The sequence below is a fragment of the Falco punctatus genome (genome assembly GCF_963210335.1).
Source record: "Falco punctatus genome assembly, chromosome: 6".
NCBI classification, from domain to species: Eukaryota; Metazoa; Chordata; class Aves; order Falconiformes; family Falconidae; genus Falco; species Falco punctatus.
The window spans coordinates 79,632,107-79,651,701 of record NC_137585.1 but is presented as its reverse complement, the minus strand read 5'-3'; the positions used below and the strand labels follow the sequence as shown (position 1 = coordinate 79,651,701).

The window sequence follows — 19,595 nt, the reverse complement described above, 5'->3', positions numbered from 1 at the left end:
ATTTTCCAGTTTGTAGTTTTATTTAAGGAAAATAACAAAGACCAAGGAAAAATGTTTTCTTTCTGTTCTTCTGTTTAGCAATTCAGAAACCATGTTTGCCCCCTGTTTTTTATGAATATCGTGTTTCTAATAAACTTAATTATTTTAGGAAACATAGTAGATTCTTCCCCATGTTGGCTTCTGCTCAACAGCATAAATAAATTATCATCCATTAAATTTGTTCCAGGGTGGAACAAATGGTTCTTTTAAAACCTTACAATAAGGCTATTCAAGGTAAATCTATATTAGTAGATTAACAACTTTAAAAGTTACATACAATTAATCCAAAAAATGCTAACAACCATGTACAATTTATTAGTGTCACTCAGAGGAAACAGTGAGTTTGTTCAATGTCTTACAAATCTGATTAACTCCTGCATTATGGGACATACAAATACATATTCACATTAGTTTATTGTAGGTTTTATCCTCATGTAAAATACAGCAAATTGGAGAAAAACACCCCTCCATGGCATTTCTATGTTCTTAAATAAAAAATGCGCAATAAAAACCCAAATCTTAAGCAACTTGCCAGACTTGCTCAAAATTTAGTACTGGTAGAATATAGATTTGCTTATGATCTTGTTTAATAATAGAAAGAGTAATGAAGTAAAAAGACTAGAAGGCTGCTCTTTGTGACAAGAGGCTATTTTGAAAAAGTGAAAGAAGTACTGGAATTGCAACTTAAGGACTGCTTTAATAAATGTTACTTTCTGTCAGAAGCAGATACACGAGCAATGGCAAAGGAGAGACAAAAAAAGGATAACCACAATCTCAGTAAGTATATCTCATTTAATGGAATATATGGGGAATGCAAAGATAATATACATTAGCTACCATGTCTCTGCTCTTCTTCTAGATCAGCATCTTACCAGGTAAATCAAATTGAACTCAGTCTGCAAACACAGCTAACCACAGAGCTTTCTTCCCTGAAATTAATTTCTGCCTTCCACTTTTGTCTTTCAAAATATTTTGCATATTGTAATTAATTTCTTTCCATATCACCTCCTGCTACTACGGTTTTATTCTACAGTTGTACAAGTATCCTGCACACTTTACTTGATGTTGTCTTTAAGAATTACAGGGCAAAACAGACAAGAAAGGAGGCAGGTAATGAGAAAAAGCACAGTGAAAATGCAGACTTCACAACCTTCCTTCCTGAAGCACCCAAGGGAGAGGCTGTATCTCTCTGTGGGTGATGGGAAGGAAAAAAATATTTACAGAAGATATCAGACAACTTCTAAACACTAGTTAAGCATTTAAAGTTGTAGAAATCGTTGGTCATAAAAGAAGATCAGGGTAGGACTGGGTGACTCAGTGCTCTGACGCTGCTGTGATACCCAGGCCCCCTAACCTCTGCAGGGTGGGATACAGTTCTGCTTCCCTTTGGGGGAACAGTGCAGCCCTGTTCTGACATTAGGCATTTCAGTTCTAAAGGAACAGTTTTCTGTAGTTTAGGCTTAGAACATAACAAAATTCATAGTTCAGTGTCTAAATATGAAACTTATAAAAATAAATAACGTTTTGGTTTATTCAGAATAGAAGAAAAAAATTGTTTTATTGCTGAAAGATTACCTATAAAACAAGGCAACTTTTCCCTCTAAAAAGTAATTTGAAATAGAAAACCTGAAGGATTCTTTTTGGAAAGAGTTGAATAAAGCAATTGCATTATCCAGTCCTCCTTTCCACTTTTTCCAGCAGAAATAGTCCAGGAGTTGGAGTCCATGATCCTTATGAGTCCCTTCCAATTTGAGATATTCTATGATTCTATAATTGGTAATTAGTTAATAGCCACTATTTATATCTTTGTTCTCTTATTTATATCTTGGTTCTTTGGCTATTCTGGTAATCTTAGAGGGATTTATGGCTTTACTTCCTTGAAATTATGTACCTGGAATTACACATCCACTGGTACAATGTGCTAGCAACAACTGCGGACAACTTTCTACTACTTAGACTTTCCAGGAGGCATCCTTATTTCTGTCTGTACTTTTTTTGTGGATTACAGACAAACCATGTAGTTTTTTTAGACCTGTTGCTAGTACATCTCTGAGGTGCCAGTGCAGATGCCAGTTGTCCCATTTGGGCAGGAATAGGGAGTTTTTGCTGGACTAGGAAAGGTGGTAAACAGGAGTTGTCAGGAACTGCGAGGGGAAAGGCAGGCACGTGTATATGTTAGGGATGCCAGGCCTTACTTTGCCTCCATTGTTTATTTTGGCTCTGAGATCATCCTTCCTGACCACAGAAGACATGTCTGAGAACTGTCTCTCACCACTGGCAACTGAGCTGAAGGTTATATGCCATGATGATAGCATGGAGACGTGCAGCATCTCTTCTGGTTTGGCTCCAGGTGTATACTTCAGAGCGCAAAGTCTCTCTGAAGATAGCTCTGCTATCTGATGGCTTGGACATATTGATGCATTACATATAAAGGCTGTATTAGTGTGATTTACTCTTCTGTGAGTATGGGGTTTATTTTAGAGATGGTCTGAAAAATCAAGTTTTGGAATTTGACCAGAATTATACAAGCATTCATGTTTCATGTTGAATTAAGGTCCACATTTTACTGAAATGTTCTTGTACCTTCTCATACCAATGAGGAACAAGGAAAAAAGTTCCTTTTGAAAGGTTAGACCCTCAAAGAAACCATGAAAAGGTATTTAGATTTAAGAAATGGAACCCCTTCTTCATGTAACTGCAAGTTTAAATCATTACTAAATGCGTTTTGTTGGTGGTTTTTTGTTTTGTTTGTTTGTTTGTTTTTCCAGACTAAGAATTATAGTGTAATTTTTGTGTTATATGGTCATCCTGTCCGTGTAGTTTGAAAAATAATTTTCTGGTTTTGCTTTGGTATAATTTAATACTTTAATAAATTGATAACTCAGGATACCACTGGAACTGTAACAGACATTAATTAGGAAATCTCTATGAAATGTTTCCAAAATTTCCCCCCGAATTCACTAGCAGAACCATTGGAAGTTTCTTATCAGGAAAACTTGCAAAAATACAAAGAGAAAGAATTCTGTAAGTGTCCCCTTAGAAAGAAAATTTTTTCTTTGCCTTATTTATAGCCAATGTTTAGTTGACTACTTTTTGATAAGTATATTGCGGAGCTTTTCCATGTTATAAACATGAATTAAACAACAGCTACTATGCCATATGACTATATAATTAAGGCACATGCTTTAACTCTGTTTGCCCTGCCGTTGTTTTGCCAACACAACTGAAATGTATCTTTTAAACTGTTCAGTTGCTATGTGCTTTTGTACACTGTGTTCTCCTACAGAGATCCAGCACATTCATGCCACTGGGATGCAAGGGGTCCCTTAACAGTACACTCAGGAGGATTATAACATAAATAAGTGAATCATGAATACAAAACCTGAGATGCTTTAATCTGTTGAGTGAAATTTGTGTTTCTACAGAAAGTAAGATAAGTTAGTATGTCTCACCAAGGCAGAGCACCCTGTTAGGGTAAATAATACCACCTAGGGAGTTCCCTGAGCAGGAATCAGCTAGGGAGGAAATAACAGACATTGCTGCACAAACCCAAGACCCTCACACAGACAAGAAGAAAAAATACTTTTATGTGTTGGAAGAAGAACTCAACGTGATCTATGTGGTGGGACTGAGACCGAAAGTGATACGCTCATACGGCTGTGAGAAGGTTGAAGCCAGGCTAGGAAGACCCACCAGGCCGCCCTTGGCTGCACACTTCTAATTTAGCTCTGCCGGGGTTTTTGTGTTTATATTCAAAATTAGGACATCAGACTTTAAATGCATAACTCCATACGTGGAAGAGGGGAACATATATCCACTCTGCCAATGTTCCAAGCTGTCCAGATGTGGTCGGACAGCGGCATTAGTATATTGAGCCGAAGGTGAGGTCTTCCAAGAAGCAAGGGATAAGAGAAATAGCTCAAAGCAATGCTAGGGATGGACCAAAGCTGAATCCTGTCCGTTCAGTGAGGTTTGGAACGAGTTAAAGTACAACATGGAAGCAGTGGAGGAAAGTGTGAGTTTAAACCAGTAGAACATCACTGCTGGTCTCTGACAGCTAGCACTACATTCTCACTGAATATACTTTCTATGCCACAATTATGCACAAGAAATCCCCCAAGGTGATGAGATGTCCTTTGGGCCTATCCACTAAAAAGTGTGACGTTTCTACATGTAAAAGTAGCTGGAGAAAAACACATGAGGAAGCAGAGGAGAATTATCTCCTAATTAGTGAAATGGGAGACAGAAAGGTGACAGACCCTTTGGGCAGGGAAGGGTCACATCCCCAGTCTGGAAACCAATACTATGCTTGATAAAGTGGACTAAAAGCAGAGGGGGGGGAATTTTATAATAATTGTAAGAACCTTATTTTCTGTTTTTTTCCTTTCTAACTAAACTACAAGCAAACCAAGATATCATATGTAGTTTATGTTAGGAGAAGCACAAATTTAAATACAGAAAACATTACTTTATTGTTTAAGTTATATTTTTCTTAATTTCTCAGATGTTTTAGATGTTATTGTAAGCATGCTTCTGCTGTCCATCACTGAAGGAAACAGATGTGCTGTGGCTGCAGTGTTTCTGCGACACAACCTTTCTCAGATTCAGTGAACGGATACAGTTGCAGTTATGTCCTCCCTCCCATATGTCCATGTGGAAACATATATCTCCAGTGCTGGTACCTGTAGATTAGGGACAGTGAAGCTGTTAGCTGAGATCTGTAGCAGGAGTTCTGCCTAAATCTGGAATGCTTGATGAGTTGTGTTGAAGTCATCAGCAAAACTCCAGTAAACTGAAAAATCAGTTGGGTGGGATCAGGATGGAGAAAAGATACATAAACATCACAAAAAAAAGAAGCGTTAGCTCACATTTTGACAACATGTGACTATTTCATTCTCTAGGAGTCTACTTGTAAATGGGAGAAACCTACAGGTAGGGTAAGATATATAGATGGTGCTAAGCATGGAGTTTCTCCTGACAGTAAATCAGAGACAGGTAAGATATCGTGTTGGAACACCTATTTGAGGAATGCATTTTCTGTACATTGACTGACTTGTTTTTAACTACTTAAAATGTTTTACGTTGAATTTCTCCAAGAATATTTCACTCTAAAAAGATTAACTGTTTCTTTTTTAACAGTTGAGAGAAGAAGAAGGTATAATATTAATTACCGAATCAAGGAGCTTGGCACACTCATCCCCAAGTCTAATGATCCGTGAGTTCAACATTCTTTCCTATAATAATGTTTATAGTTTAAATAAAGGGGAAAAAAACCCACAGTTGCATATACTAGCTATAGGGTTGAGAAATAGGATACAAAATCTTCCATGCTGGATCATTGGCTCAGATCAGCCTGTAAAAATAACAAACCTTTGACAGATTTTTGGTGCCTGTTGGGAAAATTTATGTGAAAGGATAATAAAATAAAAGCAATTCCAAGGGTTTTAAGCGAGACTAGCGCATCGGGAGGGGAGGGGTGGGGGGAAACCGCAACAACAACCAAAACCCAACAAAACCTAAAGGAAGAAAAAAAGTCCAGCTCTCTGTCCCTCGGAGCAATTGTGTGGTGTCTCTGGAGAAGGAAGGAGCGATGCTTTCAGCCCTTGCCACGGGCCCTCTAGTGGGATAAACCAAAACGCATATTATCACTGTCTGCCCTTTGCCTAAGGGAAAAAATAAATAAATAAATAAATAAAAAATCATCTTGAGTCTATAGACTGAGCAGTTTTCAAAAGTCCTCCATTCAATGCAGGGGAAAAAAATCGTCCTAAAATGCAAGGAGAAAAATAACAACTGCTATAATTGCTATAATAATATCATTTTATACTAATGCATATACTTACAGTAATACAAAAATACATCTTGCTTAAACCGTACCTGCAGTCCCTTAAAGCTTGTATTTGTCATCAATATGAAAAAAGCTGTCTCAGTAGGAAAGCCTATTGCAGGATTAGCAATAAAAATTCAGTGTGATATTTAATGTTGAACTTTAGCCTTAGATTTATCATGTCAATCAAGGAAGCCTTAAGACCATGCACTAGCATGATTGTGACTCGCATAAAATTGCTTATACAGATTTTGTCTTTATCATTTTTATGTCAATACAGATCTGCATGATACTTCAAATGAAAACATCTATTGATATTTCAGCTTTTTTGTTTTCCTTAGGCCTAAGAAATTTTTTATTACATTAAGGATTTCTATAATGACATAAAGCTGAACCTTACATAAGTGCAAGGTTGGCATAACAAGCCACTTGGAATGAAATCACTGGAAAGAAAGTTAAAATATTGCATCTTTTGTAGGGAATTCATGGACTCAGCTCTTTCCACAGTATCCACCCAAGATTAGATAAATGGTCGTGTTCTTGCTATGAATATAAAATTAGGTATTACTGCTGATTTTAAATAAGAAGTGCTTTAAGTACCTAAACAAAGTTTTGGCCACATGCGATCTGTTGCAAACACAGACTGGTGGAAGAGTTTTAAGTTTGTTGGTGCTTCTTTCAGTATTTAAGACCATTTTGGCAAATAATTGAAAGATTTCTCAGAAAAACAGTGGATGGCACTGTTGGTTTGCAGCTATAAAGCAATAACAGAAGCAAGTTATACTGTAATTAGAAATGGGCATGAGCTACAAATTCCAGTTGCGATTTTTGATTGCCTACAGAGATGTTTCAGTTACATGTTTTGGTCTGGATTCAGGGTTTTTTTTATAAACTTACTCAAAACATTATTAATACCTAGAGCAATCACTTAGACTTTTCTTAAAATGAATGATCTGGACCTGTAATTTGGCTCCAGTAAGTGGATAATGGATTTTACCCACAGATTTTGGCATTGTTGCCTGATGAAAAAGTTTCAGGTATAGATACTGAAGACTTTGCCTTTTCTTGTTTTAGTCTGCAAACCCATGACTGAGTCCAACAGTGTGATAGCCCCAGAGTGGCTTATGTTTACAAAAGCATGAGGTGAACGTAAGTGTCTCAGGTTCTGACGACTGGTGTCTTCAAAAGGCTGGCAATCAGTACTCCCTTTGAAAATAGGCCTGTCTAAAAGCTTTCAAGCTGGTGTTAAGCAAAAAGAAGCATCAAAAAGTGCAGGAGGCTTTTGAAAAACTAGGTTATAACAAAACTTTGCTATAGCTTGGTGCCAGGTTAAATTAATCTGAGGAAGTGTAAACATTTTTAAATGGTTGTAGGTGGAAATACATTAATTTGATGACCATGTTGTTCTGTTGGCTGAGCAGACAAATTTATTATTTCTTTATGGTATGGTCCTGTGTTGCCAAATCATAACTCTGTGTCCTTACCCTCTCTTTCAGGTCTTACTTTTTCCTCCATAACACCTTATTGTGCCCCCAATCTGCCCTCTTCTTCTTTGAAAGAAAGAGATGTATCATCTCTTACAATACTTTATCTGTAACATTTTATCACACACAGCATTTTCACCTCATATATTGATTTTAGAAGATTCTTCTTATAGTGGGAACTTAGCTGTAAAAGGAGAAACCTTACTGATGCTTGGACTAATGACAGTGAAGGAGATCAACCTCTGCATTGAAGAGCAAATACTATTATAACTAAGCCATTGTGGTTAGCATGCTTGTCCCAGGTGGCTTGCTCCAAGAAGATTACATTCAGACTCAGGAACAGAAAAGAACATTTTGCATGCTATTTGGAAACTTTTTAAGATTTATATTTCTTAGAAGGGGTGTGTGTGTGCGTGTGGGGGTATTTCACTTTTATTTTGTTAGTTGTATAGTGAACTTTTTTGGCTCCTGCAGAGGCCCCATGGGGACTTCGTTTTGACTGGCTTAAACCCCTATTCTTTTTACATTATTTTTTTTTAAATTATTGATGAAAAGTGTGGATTACATTGCTTAAATGAATGGGTGCTTTAAGTTCACTTCATGAACATTAGAAAACTGAGATAAATTGCAAACAATTTTGACCCATTTGTATTTTCAATGTCCAAGTGGTAGATGATTCAGATATGCAAAACAATTATGCAGAGTAATCAATAAATAGAGCTAAAAAAAGGCCCAAAACAGTCGTATTTTGCTGAAAACGTCATAACCTGCTCCTTTAAACACATACACCTTTCCATTCATGGTACCTTTGTGCTCAGCCTTTCAGAATCCACCTTTTCGGTGGCTAACAAGTGATGGAGTCTAGGAATCCCTACACAAGAACTGTTTTGTGGTAGCTGGACTAGAATTGTCAGAAAGACAAAGAAGGAAAAAAAATCATTCCTTCAAGAATTTGAGTCATTTTACAGAACTGGGATGTTAAGAAAACCTCAGGGTTTGAGCAGAAGTAGTGGGTTGCTCTCTCCCCTCTCTGCACTCGGCATTTGCCCGTGCCTGACCTTCTCTCTGCTGTCTGTGGACAGACCCGCTAGCGGCCAGCACAGCCACATTTCTTGTAAAGGAAAAGTTTGGGTATACTCACGCTGTTGTAAAATGGAAACTTGCTGCCTCTTTCAGGAGAGCACCCTTTGTAGTTGCACAGGTCATCAAAACAAGTACAAAGTCCTTCACAGTATTTCTTTGAGCAAGCATAGTTCACAGCTAATTTCTCAGAAATAGGGGAAGAAATGGTCTGCAAACATCCTTTCAGCTTCACAAATATATTTGTTTCTAATAACTGCTCTGTGGCTGGCAAACACTGTGACTATCACCCTCTCCCAAACTCTGTTTTCATTAATTACATCTAATCTTAGATGACCATATGCTCTCATTCTTCCTACAGGAGTTCAACTTTTGTAAAGTAGTAAAGCTCCTTCGACTTCAAAGCGACCTTAATGGAAATGAGCTAAAAATCAGTCTCAAGGCTATGTTTCTCTTCTCCTAAAAGAGAAACTCTCCTAGATGAGAGTTACATGCTTTGGTCTAGGCATTTGAGATTTGTAGAGAGAGTCAGCTGGTAAAGTTAAGAGGAGCTAGGGTTCAAAAACTAATAAAACAAAGTGCTTTTTTTAGTTATTTGCTACTTTTCCATGAAAATAATGTCAAGCATGGTAGACCTCTGTTGATTAAACTAGATAACACATGCATAGGCTGCTAAAAATTTCAAGTTATTGTACCACATGCACAGACAGAGAGACAAGACAATCCTCCTTTGCAGAGGTCATTGCTGATGATCAGGCCTACAAAACCTCCCTGCTCTCAACTGACTTGTTTCACATATAGAGTATCCCATGTGTTTCAGTATTTACAGGATAAAGTCTTACATACACACAATAAAAATAGATAAGGAAAAAAATATAAACAAGGAATTAACAGACAATGAAAGAGTAACATGAAAGAAAGGAATTCCTACTAGCTCCAAAAACTAGTTGATCTAGACCTGTTGCAGCACAAACTAGCAGGCTGCAACAAGGCTTTTACCATCAATCAGATTCTACTGTCCATGCTGGTTCTCCTTTCTCCAGAGACCAGACAGACCACACTGCTCCTCCTCCATCCAGCCACTCCCCTCCCATACTCCTCAGGGCTATTTAACCACTTAGCAGGAATGAGCCACTGCTGCACATCGTCCATGTCAATCAACCCACTGCCTTTGAAGCAAGGCCACAGCTGCACGTTAATCAATGTTAATTAACCCACTGCCTTCATTCCTCTACATATATCTAACTTTGCAGGTTTAAACCAGTTATGAATGCAACTGTTTTTTCTGTTTTTATAAAGCAGTTTCCAATAGAATGACAGTGTCTGCTCACTTTTTAAAGCCTCTCAAATGGGTTTGTAGGCCTTGTTATTTCAAATTTTATCTTTGTTATATACTGAGCAAGCACAATTTATAAACCTCTAAAAAGCAAACCCCACAGTTCCCTCGTGCCACTTTTATCATTTTTCAGATAACTTCATTTGTGCCCAAATTAGGAGTCAGCATTTTCAGAGAAATAACAGAAAACAAATAACTGATCAGAGAATTTCTGAATTCTTCTAATGCACTTGTGCTTGGATTTAATCCATCTTCAAGTGCTGAGGTGTTTTTTTTCTTCCCATCGTAGATGAATCTACTTGCCTGTCTGCTAAGCAGAGCTAGATGCATTGCAGGCTATTGCTGTGTAGGCACCTCCCCCATGCTATTGCCCCTGGTTGCCTTCATCCTTGTTAGTGATATTGCTACTCTTCCAACCCTGCACATCTGCACGGGACCTCTGTTTCTCCATAGCACTGTCCTATGCTGTATTGTGCTCTGGCTAGAATGAATGGAGAGTGCTTGTGATGCAGAACTAGCACAGACATCTTTGGTATTTTCTTTTGATCCTGGTATAAGTAGAGAGACATGGAGTGAAAGATAAGTTGACTTCTAAGGTCACCAGCTGATCCTTTGCTGTGTTGCCTTCAGACATTGGAAGATTTAACTTCAAAGTTCCTCATTTAATAAGACACAAGTCAGTATATGTATGTATAGACAGCAATGCAAAAGCTACGTGGGATACATGCATACACCCAGACAGACACACACACATAAAATAGCAGAGTCTCTTAAACGATAATTTTAACCACAGCATTTTCATCCTAGAGCTCTGTGATAGTTTTGCCTCTCAAATTTGTAAATATTACCACAAGAGGTATCTATCTCTATGTATGTCATAGAGAAGCTGACCAGATCCATCTCTCTGGCAGGTTGAATCTAGGAATTAGCCCTCCAGTGAAGATTTATTTCAACCTATAAAAAAAACCACTACCATGTATGCAAAAATTGAACCCTATCAAGACAAAATGAACTAAAAGTAAGCAATATCAGGAAGGTTGTCAATTACATATAACACAAATAAGTTTTATCACAAAAAATTCCAAATACAGTCATGAATACATACAACTTATATGTCAATCAGAAAAATTAACGAAAAAATATTTTGAATTTATGACATTTTATATCCTGACATGGAATTGTTTGTGAAATCACTGCAAAATATTTTCCAAATATGTGATATATGCGTATTTTTCTCCTGCTATTATATGTCTTCATTATTTCCGTTTTACCATATATGCCAAAAAACTTCATAGTGCTACATTTTTATGTTCAGACCATCAACCTAAAACTGGCTTAGTTTTGTCTTAATTACATGCTAGGAGGAGCTGACCCCCCCTGCCTAGGAAGGTTGTGTTTCTCCAGAGCTTATGCTATAGGTATTCTTATTACTGTAGCACTTCTCAGGTTGCCATGAAAATGTCCTTAATCAGTTGTTTTCACTTGAAATTAAACAAAACCCTACTGTAATTCGGAGCTATATATAGCACATATAGCTCATATCTGAGATGACAGGGGAGATTCCCAGGCTGAAATGCTGTTGTCCTCCTAACTTTAGCTGCTTTTATTTATTCAGGAGTGCTCTGGTGTAGGCAGAGAGGCTGCCTTTCAAACTCCACTGCAACTCAGGTGTAAATAGGCACCTCTCACTATTTTCCCTAACTTTCTAAAGAGGTCTGAAGCAAACAAGATCACAATGTGCTGATGGAAGGCAAAGATCTGTCCAGAAAATAAGCATCATGTGTACTAAAAGCTTCCTTAACCTTTACAATTTGAGCATCGGTACTCTGCACGCAAGGTGAAAGTCCTCTCCTAGGAGGAAGTTTATGGGAAACTGGCAGGAAAATGTTCTGTCCTCCCACCTGGGCAAGAAGTACAGGGAGAAGCAGGATGAGGCAGAGGGTTGATTCAACTGGGAGGGAGGTGATGATTCAGAGGGAGACACGTTCTGGTCTTGGCACCTCATCCCACCTCTGCTTTACTTTTTTGTTGACCGTGGAATGTCTAAATGAGAATATGTACACACTTTAGTGCGCAGTCTCTAATGTTTTGGGCAGGATCTGAGACAATAATTATTATTTTTTCTAACCTCCTCACCTTCTAATCCCGAAAGCTGTGCGCTCCTGGCCCACATCACTGAGATGAGGGGAGGTCCCAGGGTGCTGGAGCCCTGAGGTTTGTGTGCTGCCCAAAGAGGACAGAGATGTGAATTCTAGCCCTCTCTGATCAGAAAGCTGGTTCTCCCAAATCATTAGCAAATGATCTAAATTCTAGAATATGGTCAAATACTGTGATCCTCTATCACAAATAATTTTGCATATTTTTCTGAGCATCTTTAAAGCTATCGGTTCCATAAGGTTTTATCCCCAGGACAGTAAATCAGGAAAGGGCAGGTGGTCTGGGTCCCTAAATCTGGTACCTGCCTGGCTTTTTCCCTATATATTCAGTAGAAAGACAACTGCTTTGGTGGAAGTCTGTAAGGGTGCTTAGCCTTGGGGTAAGGGTGCAAGGTTCCTTAAGCACTTATTCTTAAGAGCCTGAATGTAAAGCATAGACACCTCTGAAATAAATCCACTCCAGATCACAGTTTTATACACCCTAGGTGAGCATGTGAGTAGGAGCAAATCTCATTAATTAAAGCAAAGAAGGAATAATTTATATTTCTCTTTGACTTTATAAATGCCAGCGTTTATGTATTTGGAATAAGTACTAAAAAAAAAAAATAAATAAATGCACTAAGATGGCTACTTGTCACTCCCAGCCCCAGGTTCTTAATGGTTTAAATAGCTTTTTCCCTCCTCAGGGTTGTTTGACAGGACCAGAACCTCTGCCAATCTTCTGCTTGGTCTAAGCCATCTTGTAGTGAAGTGGAGAGTCTGGATAAACCCGTTTTTGTCTGTGTATTTATTTAATGCAGTGGGCCCATCGTGTATCATAAAGTACTGAACTTTATTAGAAATTAAATGTTTTCAACACATTTCATTCTTGTTCAAAGGCCTCCAAGGCCTTACATAAAGAAATACATGAAAAGTTGATAAATGAGTACATGGAAGTCCTTCAACAGCTTCATTTGAACAAGTGTATTGTTAGTAAGACTGCTTGTAAGCTGGAAGTTAAACCATGATTTCCTGAATGATGGGCAGGTTTAATTTTGGTTTTTTGCAAGGCTTTTATTTTGCGTTGTGGTATGCATGTAGCTGTGGATTTAAACTTGGTTTATATTGTTTCAAGATTTTTGAACTGGAATTTTGTCATTTCATAGCCATTATGGTTATGAAAGTGTGATTTCTCTGGTCTGTCATCAGTGAGGACTGGCATTCAGCACAGACCATTTTTTTTTTTTCTCCACAAGCATAAAAGCAACCTCATTAGTAAGTCAGGTAAAAGGAGTAGTATATTCAAAATGATCTTTAAAAATTTAGGCTTAAGTCCTCAGTAATGTATATTTCCTAGTTCATTAATGCAGAAATACTGCACATAGATTTTAATCTTAGAGTTAATAATAAAAGCAATTTTCACTAAAAATATAAAAACTGTAATGGTAGAATCATGATATTGCATTTAGCTCTCCCACAAAAAGTCACTTTATTACTTTCTTTTGACACTTATTTTCATTCTGGGATTAATTTTACTATATAAGGGCTTCTTAACTATTCTATTAAAATTTCCATTCAGAAGCAATAATATCTAAGAGTGAATAATAGTCATGTAAATCATTATTTCATATTAATGTAAAAGATTTTGTAAGTTCTTATGAATTCTGCTGACATGCACAATTGTGAAAAGGTTATCTCTACATTCTGCAGTGATATGCGCTGGAACAAAGGAACTATTTTAAAAGCATCAGTGGAGTACATCAAGTGGCTACAAAAAGAACAACAGAGAGCCAGAGAATTAGAACACAGGCAGAAGAAATTAGAGCATGCTAACAGAAGACTTCTACTCCGAATTCAGGTTTGTATAAGAGCGTCACCATGAACTACAAAGCTTTCCCAGTACTTATCCCTCATCAAATTTTATTAATCTATATCATTTTCCCCCAAATGGCATTTATTAAAAATGAATTGGCTTTCCCTATTTATTGCTGTGTATATTGGGGAGGGGGTATTTTTTAAGATTCCTAGGAAATTCCTTTCATTATTAGACATTACATAAAGGAATACATGGCAAGTTAAGAAATATGTGTACAAACAGTTTCCTTATGTATGTATTAGGGCCAGAGAAAGACAAAAAAGGAAGCAAAGTGCATAACCTTGCAGCAAAAAATCAATACTGGACACCAAATTCCCTTCAGTATTTACATTTTCCTATTGTAACCATCTCACATGTTACAGTTCCTTAGGTATAGTGTACCATGTTATATCTGTTTGTGACAGGAAGCAGCAGAATATAGCCCTGTATGGCTTGAAACTTAAGATTTGAATATAGACACATAGGAAGATGAGATGGAGAGACAGACAGACAGAGATAGATTCAATCCTCTTACATATGGCGATTTGCACATATGCCTATATATAATAAGCATCATCAAGTATCCTCTGTTTCTCTGGATAGGAATGGATGATGAACTGGCAGGTTGCAACGTTTCTGTTCCCTTTATTTGGCTCGGTATGCTATGGATTTAGAGAGGCTGTCCTACCTCTTATGCTCCTGTAGGACAGTTGCTTAAGGACAGGAGGGGAAATAAAAAGAAAAACGCTCAAGTGGCAAATTTTCACAGATTAACAAATTAAAGCGCAGTCTCACAACAGGATAATTTTTGCATGTATGATCTGCATACTTATAGCAATAGTTCTGAAGACACTGGTTTGTCTTTTAAAACATTATCTAATTGTGTTTTCTTTGAAATGTTAGGAACTAGAGATCCAGGCACGTGCACATGGCCTTCCAGTCATGTCTTCACTCAGTGCTGTTGATTTAGCTGCACAGGTCATCAAGCAACAGTCTTACCCAGAGGAGAACGCTGTAGACTACTCTCAACAAATGCCTCTGGCACATGGACCGAATTCTGATGTTTGCGATGGATCTACAGCCTTTTCTGATCCACTTTCACATTTCACGGATTTGTCCTTCAGTGCAGCTTTAAAAGAAGAGCAACGGCTAGAGGAGATTTTACTGGATGACACAGTGTCACCATTTGGAACAGACCCACTCTTGTCCTCCACGTCCCCAGCCGCATCAAAGGAGAGCAGCAGGAGAAGCAGCTTTAGTACAGATGATGGAGATGATTTATAAAACCAGAAAGGGCCGCTTGCTAAAAGACTGAGTTGAACATAGACATGATGTTTGTGCTTATTTTAAATATGAAAAAGGAGAGACACCATGAAGATAAGTTACTACATGACAAGGTTTTAAATCAGCTTCACATGGAAATGAGATGGAGATGACCTCATACCACTTCGCCCCAAATTCACACCCTCTGTTCACAGCTGACATTTGCACAAATCTTTCTTCACTGGGAATGTTTTTACTGTTATTCCATGACTTTTTATAGCTCTATGAAAATAGTTACCACAAAAGGAATACCCATGTTACAAAAGTGTATTCAAACTCTCTCTTCGTTCTGTGTTCACTTTTCTCTGCTATAAACATGAGTTCTACTGATTTTTTAATTTCTTTTATTTATATATCTACAAATCCTACAAAACATGAAGCAACAGGGAACTATTTAAGCTGGGAACTGTAGAGATGTTACAGGTTCTAAAATCCGAACAAACAGACGGTAATCCTTTCACACAAGTGAAGTGAGCATGAAATTTAAACTGTGTAGGCTTCTCTTCAAAAGGAGAAAATCCATTAAGCTTTTCATGGAATTCCATTTTTTTAAAAAATTTCATTTGCAGAAAAAGAACAGACTTTTAATATATATTTTAATGATACAGAAGAAAAATGGAAACTAACGTAGAGACAGAGACTCAAACGAACTCAGACAGAAAATGATATGACATTTCAGCAGAAAGACTGTATGGACGTACCAGACTCAACAAAGTTGCTCTGTGTTACAATTAGCACAATTTAAAACAAGCACTACCAGTAACAGTGCTGTGTCAGCTGCTTTTTCCAAGAATATTCAAACTGTGTCCTTTTTTTGTGTGCAAGACATCAGAATTCAGAGACACGACAGTGTGCTTTTGGTCAACGCTTTCAGTGTCCTTTGGCAGCACAGTAAGGTTTTTCCAAAGGGACTCTACTTATCCACACGCATGCCTTTGATCCATTTGGAAACAGAAGGAAATGACAAGATCCCCCTTGCATACACTTGAAACAAAGAGAATTTAATTTCAAATTTGGCTTGGGATTCACTACAGAAAAGCAGAAAAGGAAGACTTTTCAAACCGACAGGGGTTTTCAGAAGTGTTGATGTAATGCACTGCTGCTCACAACTAGCTTGCTAGGAGGGGGCATTCAGAAAATGTGTTTTGATGACTCAGTAAAAGCTTGGCAGTTAGAGGACAGGTAGAAGGCATATCATTTCTATACTTAGTGAAATTCTGGGAAGAGATGTCTGTTCCTGGAGGACATTAAGTGCAATCATTCTAATGGTAATATTAATACATGGAAAAATAAGCTGGCACAAGTTCTTCATAGCTTTTCCTCAACCAAAGCCAAAAGACCACACTAGGGAGTTCTTTAACAATTTAAAATATATTTCAAAAGTGTGTCTTACTTTTGCTGTCACTGAGCCTGCCTCATGCCCCACAAGTGTCACAGTACTGGAAATAATAGTAAGAGGTTAAAGTTGATTGTTTATATGAACATTTTACATTTATTTAAACATATTATCCAAGAACAGATCAACTGTTTCTTCTTATTGCATCTTATTGGTACCTGGGTCCTCCTCAGAGTCCTTGCCCATTCCTGACCAACCCAGACGGTGTCACAATAGTTTCTTAATTGGAACGTTAGCAGTGGGATAATAAATTACATCTGGGTGGCTACGAAAGATGATGGAGTATCCAATTTCACAAGACTATTTACGTTTTTAGGAAATTCAAGTCTTTCTATGAGTCTATGCAAACTACTTGGGTGTAAGCTGAACAGAGTAGAACTGATTTTCTTGTTGCATGTGTGGATTCGCACACAGCCCAGCACACACCTGACCTTCAGGAGAGGATATGATATGCTTCCACTGCATGGTTAAAAAGAATAACAACAATCAACAGGGTTCTGGGTTGTGGGTTTTTTTTGTTATCACTTTTTTTATGTTGTTGTTGGTTTGTTGTGGGGTGTGTGTGTGGGTTTTTTGGGTTTGGTTCTTTTTTTGTAGTAGTAGGAAAGAAATGAGTATTAACTACAGGTAACAACACAGGACTGATCAGCATTTTAATTGGATACATCAGGCTCATTAAAAGAGGAAGCATTTTGTCATAGTTTTGCCAACAACTAGCTAATATTGACATTTGAACACAAGATATGCTAAATTAAAAGTAACATTTATGCCCACATTATGTCTAGTGTGGGATGTGTATTGTCCATTTCAGCTGGTGAAAGGAAGAGGTACTTGGTTGATATCAAATGCCATTTGTCCTCGTACTGCAGTTTCTACTACATTAGTTTTAAATACACCAGTGTGGATTGCTCATAATGGAGAAAAAGAAATTAAATATGAATGTATTACATGACTTTCCCATTGAACTTTTACATGGGAGTTAGACCATACTTCTGAACTATATTGACTTTAAATAACATCCTGAATTTCATCACTTTTATAAGCACTGTTCTAAAAAAACATTATAGTGCATCCATTAAATTTTTTAAAGTTGATTTTCATTCTTCTGACAATTGCTTCGGTCTAAAGCTTAACAGAAGATAGTGAATGCTCCTTTTGCAATGTACCGTATTGCATCTATCATGAAACATATTCAAGCTGTCTTCATTCACACAAAATCCCACCCCCCCTTGCCCAAAACACTAAATGTATCCATACCTGTAGGTGTAGGGCAATGTTGTCTCACTACTATCGCGTTTTTTCCAGTAGGAAATCATCATAATTTAGTATTTTAGCTAATAACTTTAACCTGTATTACAGCATCACCCTTGAAATGAAATGGTGGCGTAGAGTGCAAGAAACAGTAGGACATTCTGGGGGTGAATAGGTGGTACTGAAGGTGTTGGGATGTGCGTGCGCTGGCAACCATGTCCCAGATTTTCTGGAGTAAGTGTGCCCTCTCCCAGACCAGGTGTGGTGAGGCTGCTGTGGAGCGGAGAGGACCATGAGAGCAGAGCAGAGCACGGTCCTACCGGTTTGCACAGAGGAAAGGGATTTCATGACTACAGGGACAAATCCTGACATCCTCCCTCAGGCAGAATTTCTTTGCTGTCCATGAGAGTTTTATTGCACTGTACCATAGTGCAAGGGAAATACACTTTTTAGCTATTTCCTAAAGAGATCTGTTTAAAGAAATCTCATGAAAGAGATGCATAGTATATCTATAGCTCTGGGCATAGAAAAGAATGTAAAGACTTCCAGAGATTGACTCGAGCAGGGCAGGGGGTGAGGGCAACTGGCTGTTTTTGTCAACATGTATTAAACGAGGAGTTCTTGTTTGTTTTCAATAGCAGCTGTTCAAAGCTGGTGGACGTGTTCCCACAGAATACACAAAACAGCAGACTGATAATTACACAAAAGGAAAGGGAGCTGAAATATTAACATCCTGTTTAATTCATGGAATGGATATAGTTACTACAAAAAGAACAGAAAACTAAATTATTTTGTTGCACATAACGTGGCTAGTGTGAAAAGCTACCCTAAGTGCAAACAGTTTTAACAAACAGGAACACAGTCTCTTTACATAGTAAAATAACTAAATATAATTCAGTCATTTAATCTTAATAAGAACATTGTTATTGTAATACCTTTTGACTTTAATAGGGCTGTATATATGAATGGAGGATGTAAAATTATTGTAATTTAAAATTATGTTAAGTCTTTTAGATAAGTAAATGCATTTACATTACTATTATGAGACTGTAGAATATTTTTATAATAATTGCTATTTTTCATTGTTAACCATATAGTATCTTGTTTTGTAAGTCAATGTATGCAGACAGAATGTACTTTATTATGCATTGTACATGCAATCTTTAAAAAAATACATTTTATACATGCTGGTATTTTATGTTTATTATATGAATACAATTAAAGGACTGAAATTAAAACATCTCTTTATATGTCCCTTGTGAAACTTCACTATCCGGTCCCTCAAAGAATACCATCACAAGACAATATAATAACATCCACTAAGAACATCTGAGATACCTAACAGACAAAACACTTCACAACTGCTAAACATTTAGTCCATTATGATACATCATGATCCAGTAGCCTCTCATTAATAAAAATAATTGATACATTCTTTAATATGGTCTCCTGCCATCTGCTTATTCCTGCTGCTAAAGGCTTTGATTTATGGAAAGTGTTTTCAGAATGTTGCGAAATTGCTAGCAGGCATGATGCTATCAGTTAAATCACTAAGAAGCTCTACAAAAACCTTTTAATGTACTAGATGTTCCCCAGACAATCTAGGATAAACAGAATATTGTATTTTAAGATGTAAAACATTTTTTTTAAAGCTGATAATTAGGTAACATTTGGCACTAAAAGATACTCTTATTTAACAAAGTAAGAATTCGGATTGCATTTGGAATTCCTAGTATCAAAAGTGCTGCTTTCTTTAGAAGATATTTGGTGCTTTCTGAGCATAAAATGATGAAAAAAAGTTGTTGAGTAGTAATAAATATTTCAGCTATAGTTTTGTAGTAGTTCAGCGTTTCATGTAAAATAGTGTTC

The 19,595-nt window shown here is 37.3% G+C and overlaps 1 protein-coding gene across 2 annotated transcripts in view; it reads left to right on the top strand.

Annotated features, from left to right (window-relative positions):
• Positions 1–18,981, top strand: part of TFEC (transcription factor EC) — a 48,121-nt gene extending 29,140 nt beyond the window's left edge. The window contains exons 5-8 of one of the 2 annotated variants that reach the window (XM_080391033.1): positions 763–816; positions 5,179–5,254; positions 13,612–13,759; positions 14,660–18,981. In XM_080391033.1, coding sequence (XP_080247159.1) covers positions 763–816; positions 5,179–5,254; positions 13,612–13,759; positions 14,660–15,040 — 659 coding nt within the window. In that variant the 3' untranslated portion in view covers positions 15,041–18,981. Of the gene's footprint in view, positions 1–759; positions 817–5,178; positions 5,255–13,611; positions 13,760–14,659 lie in introns of both variants that reach the window. The other variant, XM_080391032.1, reaches the window with a different exon arrangement.
• Positions 18,982–19,595: the final 614 nt, after the last annotated feature.